Source organism: Salmo salar, chromosome ssa05, assembly GCF_905237065.1.
Source record: "Salmo salar chromosome ssa05, Ssal_v3.1, whole genome shotgun sequence".
Lineage (NCBI taxonomy): Eukaryota > Metazoa > Chordata > Actinopteri > Salmoniformes > Salmonidae > Salmo > Salmo salar.
The window spans coordinates 84734011-84749004 of NC_059446.1; the positions used below are offsets into that span (position 1 = coordinate 84734011).

At 41.9% G+C, this 14994-nt stretch overlaps 2 protein-coding genes across 2 annotated transcripts in view; both read right to left on the bottom strand.

The window, feature by feature from the left end:
• LOC106596042 (kinesin-like protein KIF13A) overlaps positions 1-11418 on the bottom strand; it is a 298962-nt gene extending 287544 nt beyond the window's left edge. The window contains 2 exon segments of the mRNA XM_045719221.1: positions 10337-10430; positions 10795-11418. Coding sequence (XP_045575177.1) covers positions 10337-10430; positions 10795-10855 — 155 coding nt within the window. The 5' untranslated portion in view covers positions 10856-11418.
• A 1363-nt stretch (positions 11419-12781) lies between these two features.
• Positions 12782-14967, bottom strand: LOC106594862 (E3 ubiquitin-protein ligase NHLRC1-like). The gene has a single exon (XM_014186248.2). The coding sequence runs from the start codon at positions 13904-13906 to the stop codon at positions 12782-12784; it is 1125 nt and encodes a 374-aa protein (XP_014041723.2). The 5' UTR covers positions 13907-14967.
• Positions 14968-14994: the final 27 nt, after the last annotated feature.

Below are 14994 nucleotides of genomic sequence, written 5' to 3' on the forward strand. Positions count from 1 at the left end.
ATAGATAGGTTAGATACAGTATGATAGATAGGTTAGATACAGTATGTCAGATAGGTTAGAAACAGTATGATAGATAGGTTAGATACAGTATGATAGATAGGTTAGATACAGTATGATAGATAGGTTAGATACAGTATGATAGATAGGTTAGATACAGTATGATAGATAGGTTAGATACAGTATGATAGATAGGTTAGATACAGTATGTCAGATAGGTTAGATACAGTATGATAGATAGGTTAGATACAGTATGTCAGATAGGTTAGAAACAGTGTGATAGATAGGTTAGATACAGTATGATAGATAGGTTAGATACAGTATGTCAGATAGGTTAGATACAGTATGATAGATAGGTTAGATACAGTATGTCAGATAGGTTAGATACGGTATGATAGATAGGTTAGATACAGTATGTCAGATAGGTTAGAAACAGTATGATAGATAGGTTAGATACAGTATGATAGATAGGTTAGATACAGTATGATAGATAGGTTAGATACAGTATGATAGATAGGTTAGATACAGTATGATAGATAGGTTAGATACAGTATGTCAGATAGGTTAGAAACAGTATGATGATAGGTTAGATACAGTATGATAGATAGGTTAGATACAGTATGATAGATAGGTTAGATACAGTATGATAGATAGGTTAGATACAGTATGTCAGATAGGTTAGATACAGTATGTCAGATAGGTTAGAAACAGTATGATAGATAGGTTAGATACAGTATGATAGATAGGTTAGATACAGTATGATAGATAGGTTAGATACAGTATGATAGATAGGTTAGATACAGTATGATAGATAGGTTAGATACAGTATGTCAGATAGGTTAGAAACAGTATGATGATAGGTTAGATACAGTATGATGGATAGGTTAGATACAGTATGATAGATAGGTTAGATACAGTATGATAGATAGGTTAGATACAGTATGATAGATAGGTTAGATACAGTATGATAGATAGGTTAGATACAGTATGATAGGTTAGATACAGTATGTCAGATAGGTTAGATACAGTATGATAGATAGGTTAGATACAGTATGATAGATATGTTAGATACAGTACGATAGGTTAGATACAGTATGTCAGATAGGTTAGATACAGTATGATAGATAGGTTAGATACAGTATGATAGATAGGTTAGATACAGTATGTCAGATAGGTTAGAAACAGTATGATAGATAGGTTAGATACAGTATGATAGATAGGTTAGATACAGTATGATAGATAGGTTAGATACAGTATGATAGATAGGTTAGATACAGTATGATAGATAGGTTAGATACAGTATGTCAGATAGGTTAGAAACAGTATGATGATAGGTTAGATACAGTATGATAGATAGGTTAGATACAGTATGATAGATAGGTTAGATACAGTATGATAGATAGGTTAGATACAGTATGATAGATAGGTTAGATACAGTATGAGATAGGTTAGATACAGTATGATAGATAGGTTAATTACAGTATGATAGATAGGTTATATACAGTATGATAGGTTAGATACAGTATGATAGATAGGTTAGATACAGTATGATAGATAGGTTAGATACAGTATGTTAGATAGATAGGTTAGATACAGTATGATAGATAGGTTAGATACAGTATGATAGGTTAGATACAGTATGATAGATAGGTTAGATACAGTATGATAGATAGGTTAGATACAGTATGATAGATAGGTTAGATACAGTATGATAGATAGGTTAGATACAGTATGATAGATAGGTTAGATACAGTATGATATATAGGTTAGATACAGTATGATAGATAGGTTAGATACAGTATGATAGGTTAGATACAGTATGTTAGATAGGTTAGATACAGTATGATAGATAGGTTAGATACAGTATGATAGATAGGTTAGATACAGTATGATAGATAGGTTAGATACAGTATGATAGATAGGTTAGATACAGTATGATAGATAGGTTAGATACAGTATGATAGATAGGTTAGATACAGTATGATAGATAGGTTAGATACAGTATGTTAGATAGGTTAGATACAGTATGATAGATAGGTTAGATACAGTATGATAGATAGGTTAGATACAGTATGATAGATAGGTTAGATACAGTATGATAGATAGGTTAGATACAGTATGATAGATAGGTTAGATACAGTATGATAGATAGGTTAGATACAGTATGATAGATAGGTTAGATACAGTATGATAGATAGGTTAGATACAGTATGTTAGATAGGTTAGATACAGTATGTTAGATAGGTTAGATACAGTATGATAGATAGGTTAGATACAGTATGATAGATAGGTTAGATACAGTATGATAGATAGGTTAGATACAGTATGATAGATAGGTTAGATACAGTATGATGGGTTAGATACAGTATGATAGATAGGTTAATTACAGTATGATAGATAGGTTAGATACAGTATGATAGGTTAGATACAGTATGATAGATAGGTTAGATACAGTATGATAGATAGGTTAGATACAGTATGTTAGATAGATAGGTTAGATACAGTATGATAGATAGGTTAGATACAGTATGATAGGTTAGATACAGTATGATAGATAGGTTAGATACAGTATGATAGATAGGTTAGATACAGTATGATAGATAGGTTAGATACAGTATGTGATAGGTTAGATACAGTATGATAGATAGGTTAGATACAGTATGATAGATAGGTTAGATACAGTATGATAGGTTAGATACAGTATGATAGATAGGTTAGATACAGTATGATAGATAGGTTAGATACAGTATGATAGATAGGTTAGATACAGTATGATAGGTTAGATACAGTATGATAGATAGGTTAGATACAGTATGATAGATAGGTTAGATACAGTATGATAGGTTAGATACAGTATGATAGATAGGTTAGATACAGTATGATAGATAGGTTAGATACAGTATGATAGATAGGTTAGATACAGTATGATAGATAGGTTAGATACAGTATGTTAGATAGGTTAGATACAGTATGATAGGTTAGATACAGTATGATAGATAGGTTAGATACAGTATGATAGATAGGTTAGATACAGTATGATAGATAGGTTAGATACAGTATGTCAGATAGGTTAGATACAGTATGATAGATAGGTTAGATACAGTATGATAGATAGGTTAGATACAGTATGATAGATAGGTTAGATACAGTATGATAGGTTAGATACAGTATGATAGATAGGTTAGATACAGTATGTTAGATAGGTTAGATACAGTATGATAGATAGGTTAGATACAGTATGATAGATAGGTTAGATACAGTATGATAGATAGGTTAGATACAGTATGATAGATAGGTTAGATACAAGTATGATAGATAGGTTAGATACAGTATGATAGATAGGTTAGATACAGTATGATAGATAGGTTAGATACAGTATGATAGATAGGTTAGATACAGTATGATAGATAGGTTAGATACAGTATGTCAGATAGGTTAGATACAGTATGATAGATAGGTTAGATACAGTATGATAGATAGGTTAGATACAGTATGATAGATAGGTTAGATACAGTATGATAGGTTAGATACAGTATGATAGATAGGTTAGATACAGTATGATAGATAGGTTAGATACAGTATGATAGATAGGTTAGATACAGTATGATAGATAGGTTAGATACAGTATGATAGATAGGTTAGATACAGTATGATAGATAGGTTAGATACAGTATGATAGATAGGTTAGATACAAGTATGATAGATAGGTTAGATACAGTATGATAGATAGGTTAGATACAGTATGATAGATAGGTTAGATACAGTATGTAGATAGGTTAGATACAGTATGATAGGTTAGATACAGTATGATAGATAGGTTAGATACAGTATGTCAGATAGGGTAGATACAGTATGATAGATAGGTTAGATACAGTATGATAGATAGGTTAGATACAGTATGATAGATAGGTTAGATACAGTATGATAGGTTAGATACAGTATGATAGATAGGTTAGATACAGTATGATAGATAGGTTAGATACAGTATGATAGATAGGTTAGATACAGTATGATAGATAGGTTAGATACAGTATGTTAGATAGGTTAGATACAGTATGATAGATAGGTTAGATACAGTATGATAGATAGATAGATAGATAGGTTGTTTGGTTGATTATATCCCTCACCATAACTAAGGAACAAAACATTGGGAGAAAAACGTGAGAGTCAGATGCATATTTCACTCCAGTCTGATGTGTGTTTAGACGGATGGCTGTTTATGTCTGTCTAGGCCATATTATATGGTTTCCCTTTAGAAAGTCACGTTGTGGTGGAACGTGGAAGTGCATCTACTAAAAATAAAAAATAAAAAAATAGGCTTAAGCTCTCATCTTTGGCACCTCAGACACCGGCCACACCGGGCCTTTAAAAACAGAGGTTCTTACTTTCTGCTGATCCACTTCCCCTCGTTCTCCTGTTTCCTGACCGACTGTTGATAAAGCTTCATAGAGAGACAGAGAGACCCAGGGAGCATCCCAAATCGAACCCTGTTCCATATATAATGCACCATATAGGGAATAGGGTGCAATTTGGGGTGCAGTCTGGGTTGTACACTCACTCCCAGCAGGTGAAACATGAGAGGATGCTTACCTGTCTGTTTACTAGTTTACCTGGCTGGTGCAGCTCGGTGCTATAGTGTACTAGTTTACCTGGCTGGTGCAGCACGGTGCTATAGTGTACTAGTTTACCTGGCTGGTGCAGCTCGGTGCTATAGTGTACTAGTTTACCTGGCTGGTGCAGCTCGGTGCTATAGTGTACTAGTTTACCTGGCTGGTGCAGCTCGGTGCTATAGTGTACTAGTTTACCTGGCTGGTGCAGCTCGGTGCTATAGTGTACTAGTTTACCTGGCTGGTGCAGCTCGGTGCTATAGTGTACTAGTTTACCTGGCTGGTGCAGCGCAGTGCTATAGTGTACTAGTTTACCTGGCTGGTGCAGCGCGGTCCTATAGTGTACTAGTTTACCTGGCTGGTGCAGCTCGGTGCTATAGTGTACTAGTTTACCTGGCTGGTGCAGCGCAGTGCTATAGTGTACTAGTTTACCTGGCTGGTGCAGCACGGTGCTATAGTGTACTAGTTTACCTGGCTGGTGCAGCACGGTGCTATAGTGTACTAGTTTACCTGGCTGGTGCAGCTCGGTGCTATAGTGTACTAGTTTACCTGGCTGGTGCAGCACGGTGCTATAGTGTACTAGTTTACCTGGCTGGTGCAGTGCAGTGATATAGTGTACTAGTTTACCTGGCTGGTGCAGCACGGTGCTATAGTGTACTAGTTTACCTGGCTGGTGCAGCGCAGTGCTATAGTGTACTAGTTTACCTGGCTGGTGCAGCACGGTGCTATAGTGTACTAGTTTACCTGGCTGGTGCAGCTCGGTGCTATAGTGTACTAGTTTACCTGGCTGGTGCAGCGCAGTGCTATAGTGTACTAGTTTACCTGGCTGGTGCAGCACAGTGCTATAGTGTACTAGTTTACCTGGCTGGTGCAGCACGGTGCTATAGTGTACTAGTTTACCTGGCTGGTGCAGCGCAGTGCTATAGTGTACTAGTTTACCTGGCTGGTGCAGCACGGTGCTATAGTGTACTAGTTTACCTGGCTGGTGCAGCTCGGTGCTATAGTGTACTAGTTTACCTGGCTGGTGCAGCGGGTGCTATAGTGTACTAGTTTACCTGGCTGGTGCAGCGCAGTGCTATAGTGTACTAGTTTACCTGGCTGGTGCAGCTCGGTGCTATAGTGTACTAGTTTACCTGGCTGGTGCAGTGCAGTGCTATAGTGTACTAGTTTACCTGGCTGGTGCAGTGCAGTGATATAGTGTACTAGTTTACCTGACTGGTGCAGCGCGGTCCTATAGTGTACTAGTTTACCTGGCTGGTGCAGTGCAGTGCTATAGTGTACTAGTTTACCTGGCTGGTGCAGTGCAGTGATATAGTGTACTAGTTTACCTGACTGGTGCAGCGCGGTCCTATAGTGTACTAGTTTACCTGACTGGTGCAGCGCGGTCCTATAGTGTACTAGTTTACCTGGCTGGTGCAGTGCAGTGCTATAGTGTACTAGTTTTGACTATAGGGCCTGTGTTGTTCTGTATTTGTCTGACCTCATATAACTAGGAAATGAAGCTTCTGTCTGTGAGCAGCATGTGCCTCTGGGTAGGAGGCAGTAGTCTTACTGAGGAGAAGGATGATACTCTGTGTGCTACTGTTGATACTAGCTACTGTACAATAGGCCAGTGTGTTGATATGGTGTGAGGGATTTCCTTTAGTCATGGTCCTTCTCACTCCATGTACTGTCAGATGATCACTGTTTTAACCACGCTGTCGTAATATAACTCCAATAGACACTATGTATGCATTAGGCTGGCCTACTGAGATTACACGTTGGGGAAATAATCCAGGTTAGTGGCTTGGGGTGGTAGAGCGGTGTTAGCCACTGCCTCGGGATCCCATGTAGAGCTATGACTATGGGTTTGTATCTGACACACTGCTTTAACACTCTCTCTGCCGTCCTTTCCTCTCTACCTCTCTCTCCTGTTCAATACACATCAAAAATACAAAAAGCGTGGGACTACCACTCCTTCAAAAAAATAATCAAGGTTAGCTGCCAACTTGAATATTTACGTAGCATAAAATTCAAGATGCTTCCTCCCTCTCAGCCAATAGCAAGTGGAGGATAATTACTATGGCATGTTAAACTAGTTGTCCATCCCTAAGCCACAGCCCCTTTAACACCAAATGTGAAACTCACATGAAAAGTAATGGTGAAGAGAGAGTCATGCCAAGGGTGGTCAGCTGGTATGGAATTGTTTAGCTCTAGAATGAGTAGTTATTATGCTTTGGGTTCTGACTGAGACCACAAATTCGGTTTTGTTGGACACAATATGATATATTAGTATATTGAAATTGGCTTAATTAGCGTAATTTATGTTTCCAGGTCCCGTAGACAATTATTCAATAGATGATTTACATAACAATCATAAAAAATGATGATGAGGAAAACAGCAAGTCCAGTAAACAGGTAGGGCTGTAATTCAGCCAGCGATGGCCTCTAGTTGCTGCATCTATTTATACAGGCTGTTGCGTTGGAATTTTGTCACAGTGCCAGCAGTTGGTTCGCTGTTGATTACTTTGTTGAGGAAAAGGTTGTGATCAGGTCCCCGTCATTCTCAAAGAAAGAAGCAGGGGCTTCCACAGGACATTAAAACATCTGGACAATCTAACACAGAATGATCTTAGTTCACTTGCTTGATTTTTAGGAGATCACAACAGAATATAAATACTTCAATCAGCTACAGCGTAGCTACAACAGCAGGCTTCGGGTCCATCGGATGTTATTAGGGCGTTATAGCGGGGCAACGCTGCAGGAAACTTTCTTAAAGAGACAGTGTCGAGAGCAAGTCTAAACGGGGTGCTTGAGATGTCCCAACTCTGAGGTCACCATATTGAAGTTGAAATGTGAAACGGTTAAGGTAAGGGTTAGGTAAGGGGTATGTTTAGCGTTAAGGTAAGGGTTAGGTAAGGGGTATGTTTAGGGTTAAGGTAAGGGTTAGGTAAGGGGTATGTTTAGGGTTAAGGTAAGGGTTAGGTAAGGGGTATGTTTAGCGTTAAGGTAAGGGTTAGGTAAGGGGTATGTTTAGAGTTAAGGTAAGGGTTAGGTAAGGGGTATGTTTAGGGTTAGGTAAGGGTTAGGTAAGGGGTATGTTTAGCGTTAAGGTATGGGTTAGGTAAGGGGTATGTTTAGCGTTAAGGTAAGGGTTAGGTAAGGGGTATGTTTAGGGTTAAGGTAAGGGGTATGTTTAGGGTTAAGGTAAGGGTTAGGTAAGGGGTATGTTTAGCGTTAAGGTAAGGGTTAGGTAAGGGGTATGTTTAGGGTTAAGGTAAGGGTTAGGTAAGGGGTATGTTTAGCGTTAAGGTATGGGTTAGGTAAGGGGTACGTTTAGCGTTAAGGTATGGGTTAGGTAAGGGGTACGTTTAGCGTTAAGGTAAGGGTTAGGTAAGGGGTACGTTTAGCGTTAAGGTAAGGGTTAGGTAAGGGGTACGTTTAGCGTTAAGGTAAGGGTTAGGTAAGGGGTATGTTTAGGGTTAAGGTAAGGGTTAGGTAAGGGGTATGTTTAGGGTTAGGTAAGGGTTAGGTAAGGGGTATGTTTAGGGTTAAGGTAAGGGTTAGGTAAGGGGTATGTTTAGCGTTAAGGTAAGGGTTAGGTAAGGGGTATGTTTAGAGTTAAGGTAAGGGTTAGGTAAGGGGTATGTTTAGGGTTAGGTAAGGGTTAGGTAAGGGGTATGTTTAGCGTTAAGGTATGGGTTAGGTAAGGGGTATGTTTAGCGTTAAGGTAAGGGTTAGGTAAGGGGTATGTTTAGGGTTAAGGTAAGGGGTATGTTTAGGGTTAAGGTAAGGGTTAGGTAAGGGGTATGTTTAGCGTTAAGGTAAGGGTTAGGTAAGGGGTATGTTTAGGGTTAAGGTAAGGGTTAGGTAAGGGGTACGTTTAGCGTTAAGGTATGGGTTAGGTAAGGGCACGCGTTTAGCGTTAAGGTATGGGTTAGGTAAGGGCACGTTTAGCGTTAAGGTAAGCGTTAGGTAAGGGGTACGTTTAGCGTTAAGGTAAGGGTTAGGTAAGGGGATGCGTTTAGCGTTAAGGTAAGGGTTAGGTAAGGGGTATGTTTAGGGTTAAGGTAAGGGTTAGGTAAGGGGTATGTTTAGGGTTAGGTAAGGGTTAGGTAAGGGGTATGTTTAGGGTTAAGGTAAGGGTTAGGTAAGGGGTATGTTTAACGTTAAGGTATGGGTTAGGTAAGGGGTATGTTTAACGTTAAGGTATGGGTTAGGTAAGGGGTATGTTTAGCGTTAAGGTAAGGGTTAGGTAAGGGGTATGTTTAGCGTTAAGGTAAGGGTTAGGTAAGGGGTATGTTTAGGGTTAGGTAAGGGGTATGTTTAGGGTTAGGTAAGGGGTATGTTTAGGGTTAAGGTAAGGGTTAGGTAAGGGGTATGTTTAGGGTTAAGGTATGGGTTAGGTAAGGGGTATGTTGGTTGTGGGTTAGGTAAGGGGTATGTTTAGCGTTAAGGTATGGGTTAGGTAAGGGGTATGTTTAGCATTAAGGTATGGGTTAGGTAAGGGGTATGTTTAGGGTTAAGGTAAGGGTTAGGTAAGGGGTATGTTTAGCGTTAAGGTAAGGGTTAGGTAAGGGGTATGTTTAGGGTTAAGGTAAGGGTTAGGTAAGGGGTATGTTTAGCGTTAAGGTATGGGTTAGGTAAGGGGTATGTTTAGCATTAAGGTATGGGTTAGGTAAGGGGTATGTTTAACGTTAAGGTATGGGTTAGGTAAGGGGTATGTTTAGCGTTAAGGTATGGGTTAGGTAAGGGGTATGTTTAGCGTTAAGGTAAGGGTTAGGTAAGGGGTATGTTTAGGGTTAAGGTAAGGGGTATGTTTAGGGTTAAGGTAAGGGTTAGGTAAGGGGTATGTTTAGCGTTAAGGTAAGGGTTAGGTAAGGGTATGTTTAGCGTTAAGGTAAGGGTTAGGTAAGGGGTATGTTTAGCGTTAAGGTATGGGTTAGGTAAGGGGTATGTTTAGCGTTAAGGTAAGGGTTAGGTAAGGGGTATGTTTAGCGTTAAGGTAAGGGTTAGGTAAGGGGTATGTTTAGCGTTAAGGTAAGGGTTAGGTAAGGGGTATGTTTAGCGTTAAGGTAAGGGTTATGTTAGGCAGCGTTTCCCAAACTCGGTCCTCGGGACCCCAAGGGGTGCACGTTTTAGTATTTGCCCTAACACTACACAACAAATTCAAATGATCAACACTTGATTAGTTGATTATTTGAAACGGCTGTGTAGTGGTTGGGCAAAAGACCAAAACGTGCAGCCCTTGGGGTCCCGAGGACCGAGTTTAACCTGGGTTAGGATAGGGACGTCCCATGGATCCCGTATAGTACTAACCCTGCCGCGCCGCGAGGTGAAAGAACAAGTGAGCGTTTCATCCCGGGGAGAAAAACATATTTTATTTGAAATTACACAGTGACGATTAACTTATTTTTTACTGTTTTAAAGCTTGAAAAACTTCCCGGGAAAACTCAACAAAAGTCTACTTTCAGTCCAGTTTCAGCCGGTGTTGAAAGTGTGCGTATGTCCTAATAACACAATCCCAGAAGAGTCCATTCCAGAAGACTGAGAAAATAAAAAGTGAACATTGTCTTTATATCCATCAAGTTAACTGGGAAAAGTTGGTGCCTCGCGGGACAGGGCTTGAGACGCTCCCTAAATAATAATGTCACACCAAAATAAAAGAAGACGTTCTTCAAATGGGCCACAGGCACAAACAATATATAATAATGACAGATGACAATGTTGAATAACTGTAAATGTGTTTTTACCTGCTGTTTTCTCCTTTATTGTTTGAAGGCGGTGGATGCAGCACAGTTTGGTTATCCTCCATATCCACCACACATTTCGTATGCAGTTCCGTTTCTGCAGAGTTCAGAGCAAAGGTGTCTGTCTTGTTGAGAAAGTTTCCATACATTTCTAATCAAAGTAGCTAGCTAGTTAGCCTAATGATGTATCTACTTAAACTCCATCTGACTGACACTTGGCCAGTTGGATTTATTTGCCTTATTTAAGATTAGCGGTAGCTAGCTAACGGTACACTAGCCACATATAAGCAGCCTGTCATTGGGCTAGAGGACCTGGTTGCTAACTTTCTATCTGCAGCAAAACATCTATTTGGGATAAAAGGCTAAAGAAGGGGGACTAAAAACAAAAACTAGTTAGCACGTATTAAATACAACTGGAACGTTCGCTGAATTCTGGTTATTTTTCAGTTATGTTAACTTACCTCTCCGGTTCATGGGTCGGACTCTGACTGCAACTTTTACCTTGGTATCCGACATTTTCATCCACTGTCCTCCCACCCTGGACTACCATCAATGTGTTAGCTAGCAAGCTATGCGCAGGCTATGGCTAGCCGTCTAGCTGTCCCCGGCCCCGAAAACACCACTTTCAGTCCACTTTCAGCCGGTGTTGAAAGTGTGCGTATGCCCTAATAACACAATCCCAGAAGAGTCCAGTCCAGAAGACTGAGAAAATAAAAAGTGAACATTGTCTTTATATCCATCAAGTTAGCGTCCTATGCAGATCCAGCACTGTGCTCCAGTCCCAGACAGCATCACAACCGCCATCTTCAAGTGGGAGCAGTTCTCTCTGGCTGCTGGAAATCCTGCGGTGCCTTAAGGCTATGCAACAACAAAAAGGATTTCTCATAACCCGAACCGAACTGGCCAATATTGGGAAACCCAGCATGGGTGATCGGGAAAAGTCGGAAACAGTATCAATGCACGCGTTTATGGAGTTCCAAGATATTGTGAAATGTGAAATGCAGACTGTGTAAAATATGTAAGAGGAAGAAGAAGAGGAGGAGATAGTAGCCCTCCTCATCAGTGGCCTGAAGTGACTAAACTTTTACTGATGCCCATCAAATATGCTTTCTGTCTGGGACTGGATCGGATAGCTTAGCCTACTTAGTCGATACACCAGGACTATAATCATTAGTCCAAAACGTTTTGCAAAGGAAACCGTTTACTCCAAACGGAAAAAGTTTTACAATGAAAACGAGAGTTTCAATTGGACAAATTCAGGTTGCGTTCCGTTTGGATCAGTTTGGTTCGTAGTGAATGAAACAGAAAATGTGCAAATGACCTCCAAAACAACAATTACATTTACAATATCAAACAAGATAATATAAATCATAAGACAGTTATGTATATTCTTCTGTATATCAAATGATATATACATGAACTTAATTTCCTTTAAAGACTCAGACATTAGTTGGAATCTAAATATCTCCAAAAGCGTTCAAACAAATAGACTTCATTAAAAATAAATGAAATAAATTTACCTTACAAGGTCTCCCTTGTAAAATAGATATTCTGACCTCAATGGGACTTCATGGATAAATAAAGATTAATGCAATTAAATGTATTGTCTAATTAGCACCAAGCTGTCAATGAAAACATAACCAGAGATGAGCAATGTTCCTTAAATGTTCCTAAAATATGTAATGACATAGGTGCAGTCAGTGTAATCACAGTACAGTTTACAATTAGTAGGCCTAGTTTATTTGCAAATCTCAGAAGTAATTATCCACCTGTCATGACCATGTTGTTATCCACCTGTCATTACCATGTTATTATCCACCTGTCATTACCATGTCATTATCCACATGTCATTACCATGTCATTATCCACCTGTCATTGCCATGTTGTTATCCACATGTCATTACCATGTTGTTATCCACCTGTCATTACCATGTTATTATCCACCTGTCATGACCATGTTGTTATCCACCTGTCATTACCATGTCATTATCCACATGTCATTACCATGTTGTTATCCACCTGTCATTGCCATGTTGTTATCCACCTGTCATGACCATGTCATTATCCACCTGTCATTACCATGTTATTATCCACCTGTCATTGCCATGTTGTTATCCACCTGTCATTACCATGTCATTATCCACGTCATTATCATGTAATTATTCACCTGTTATTACCAGTGCTGTTCACACTCAAAAAATCCTCTTAAAACATTTGTCTAATTTTTATCTGGATTTTATTGTGTTACATCACAACAGGTGGAATCACCAGTCACCAGTATTTTTTCACAATACAAGTCAGCCAGACAGCTAACTCTTCCTACATCATTTTCGGACTAGAATAGCATCCGAGTGAACTGAATACATCTTCACTGCATGGTCTCCACTGTCTAAAACAATCAGCGTGTTCTGTGCTGTGGCGACCAGCCCCACAGGGCGAACCAAGTCTTCACTGACCAGGGGGGGTTAGGACCGGGCCGTTCTGGAGCTTTCCCAAACTCCAAATCAATCCACGCTGGGAGTCTATCACCATCACATCCCCGGCCCTGTCAAAGGCCACGGCAGACATGCAGGGCCACACTGAGGCCCCCAGGCTCAGAGTAAAGCTGTCTATCTGAGAGAGCATGTTAAAGTCTTTGTTGAATATTGTCAGTCTGGTAGGCCGGGGGCCATTTGGAGGTTGTGTGGTTGTGAGCCCCAGTGTCTCCACCAGGGCGATGTTCCCGGTCACCCGACAGCAGGCCACTGCCTTGGGCCGCTGGAGGTCGGTTATGACCGCTCGGTTCATCAGAGTCACGCCACGGGCAAAGTCCACCACAACCTGGGAGAGCGTGCCGGCCTGGATGTCAGTGACGAGGATATGTCCACAGCTGTCCACATCCACCCCCCAGGGCGTCTGGAAGGAGTCCCACACCGCCAGAACAAAACTCCCCCTGGTGGTGAACACTTTCACTGCACTGTCACCGGCATCCGTCACAACCACATACCCGCTGGGAGTCACCGCCACATCCACCGGGTGACACACCTCCCCGTGGCCGCGACCCCTCCGCCCGAACCCGTGCAGCCTCCTGCCCTGAGGCCCGAATACCACCACCCTCCTTTCTCCATCGTGCACCACCACCATGGTCCCAGAGGACCCGAACACGGCCACCCCCGTGGGGTTGATCAGGGACCCCCAGCCCCCGAAGGCTGAGCGAAGTCGCAGAGCTCCAGAGCCCAGACCTCCGACCCAGCCGCTGCCTCCTCTGACCCGATGAGGGACAGGTGACCTGGGGGAGCGGGAGAGCAGAAGATCCTGGAGGTCTGTCAGCGCCTGGCAGTGGGAAGTGCTGTCAACGTCACACAGCTGCCGGCAGAAAGGGCACTCAAGCTTCTTGAGGACGGGGTGGGAGAGCGCCCGGACACATTCCAGACAGAGTACATGGCCGCAGGACAGGTTCTGAGGCCGGCGTTCCTTCTGCCGTGGGTTATACTTCTCGAAGCAGACTTTACACTCCAGCAGGTTGACGTGGATCTCTCTCAGGAGGATCCCCTCTGTTCTCAGTGAGGAAGGAGGAACAGGAACATCAGCCATAATAGTGTAGATATCCTCTCTTTTACTTTACCCAACGGCAGTCACAGTGTCAGCTCTGCTGCAGTCTCTTTACCCAACGGCAGTCACAGTGTCAGCTCTGCTGCAGTCTCTTTACCCAACGGCAGTCACAGTGTCAGCTCTGCTGCAGTCTCTTTACCCAACGGCAGTCACAGTGTCAGCTCTGCTGCAGTCTTTTTACCCAACGGCAGTCACAGTGTCAGCTCTGCTGCAGTCTCTTTATCCAACGGCAGTCACAGTGTCAGGTCTGCTGCAGTCTCTTTACCCAACGGCAGTCACAGTGTCAGCTCTGCTGCAGTCTCTTTACCCAACGGCAGTCACAGTGTCAGCTCTGCTGCAGTCTCTTTACCCAACGGCAGTCACAGTGTCAGCTCTGCTGCAGTCTCTTTACCCAACGGCAGTCACAGTGTCAGCTCTGCTGCAGTCTCTTTACCCAACGGCAGTCACAGTGTCAGCTCTGCTGCAGTCTCTTTATCGAACGGCAGTCACAGTGTCAGCTCTGCTGCAGTCTCTTTACCCAACGGCAGTCACAGTGTCAGCTCTGCTGCAGTCTCTTTATCCAACGGCAGTCACAGTGTCAGCTCTGCTGCAGTCTCTTTACCCAACGGCAGTCACAGTGTCAGCTCTGCTGCAGTCTCTTTATCGAACGGCAGTCACAGTGTCAGCTCTGCTGCAGTCTCTTTACCCAACGGCAGTCACAGTGTCCGCTCTGCTGCAGTCTCTTTACCCAATGGCAGTCACAGTGTCAGCTCTGCTGCAGTCTCTTTACCCAACGGCAGTCACAGTGTCAGCTCTGCTGCAGTCTCTTTACCCAACGGCAGTCACAGTGTCAGCTCTGCTGCAGTCTCTTTACCCAACGGCAGTCACAGTGTCAGCTCTGCTGCAGTCTCTTTACCCAACGGCAGTCACAGTGTCAGCTCTGCTGCAGTCTGCTACGGCTGGAAAGTATTTTTGAGAAAACACGGAGGAAATATGTTGAAAGTCAGAGAGGGAAAGAGAGAGGAGGAAAGAGACAGAGAGAGGAAAACACAACACCGGTGACATTTTGAAAGTCTGAGAGCTCTGAGAGC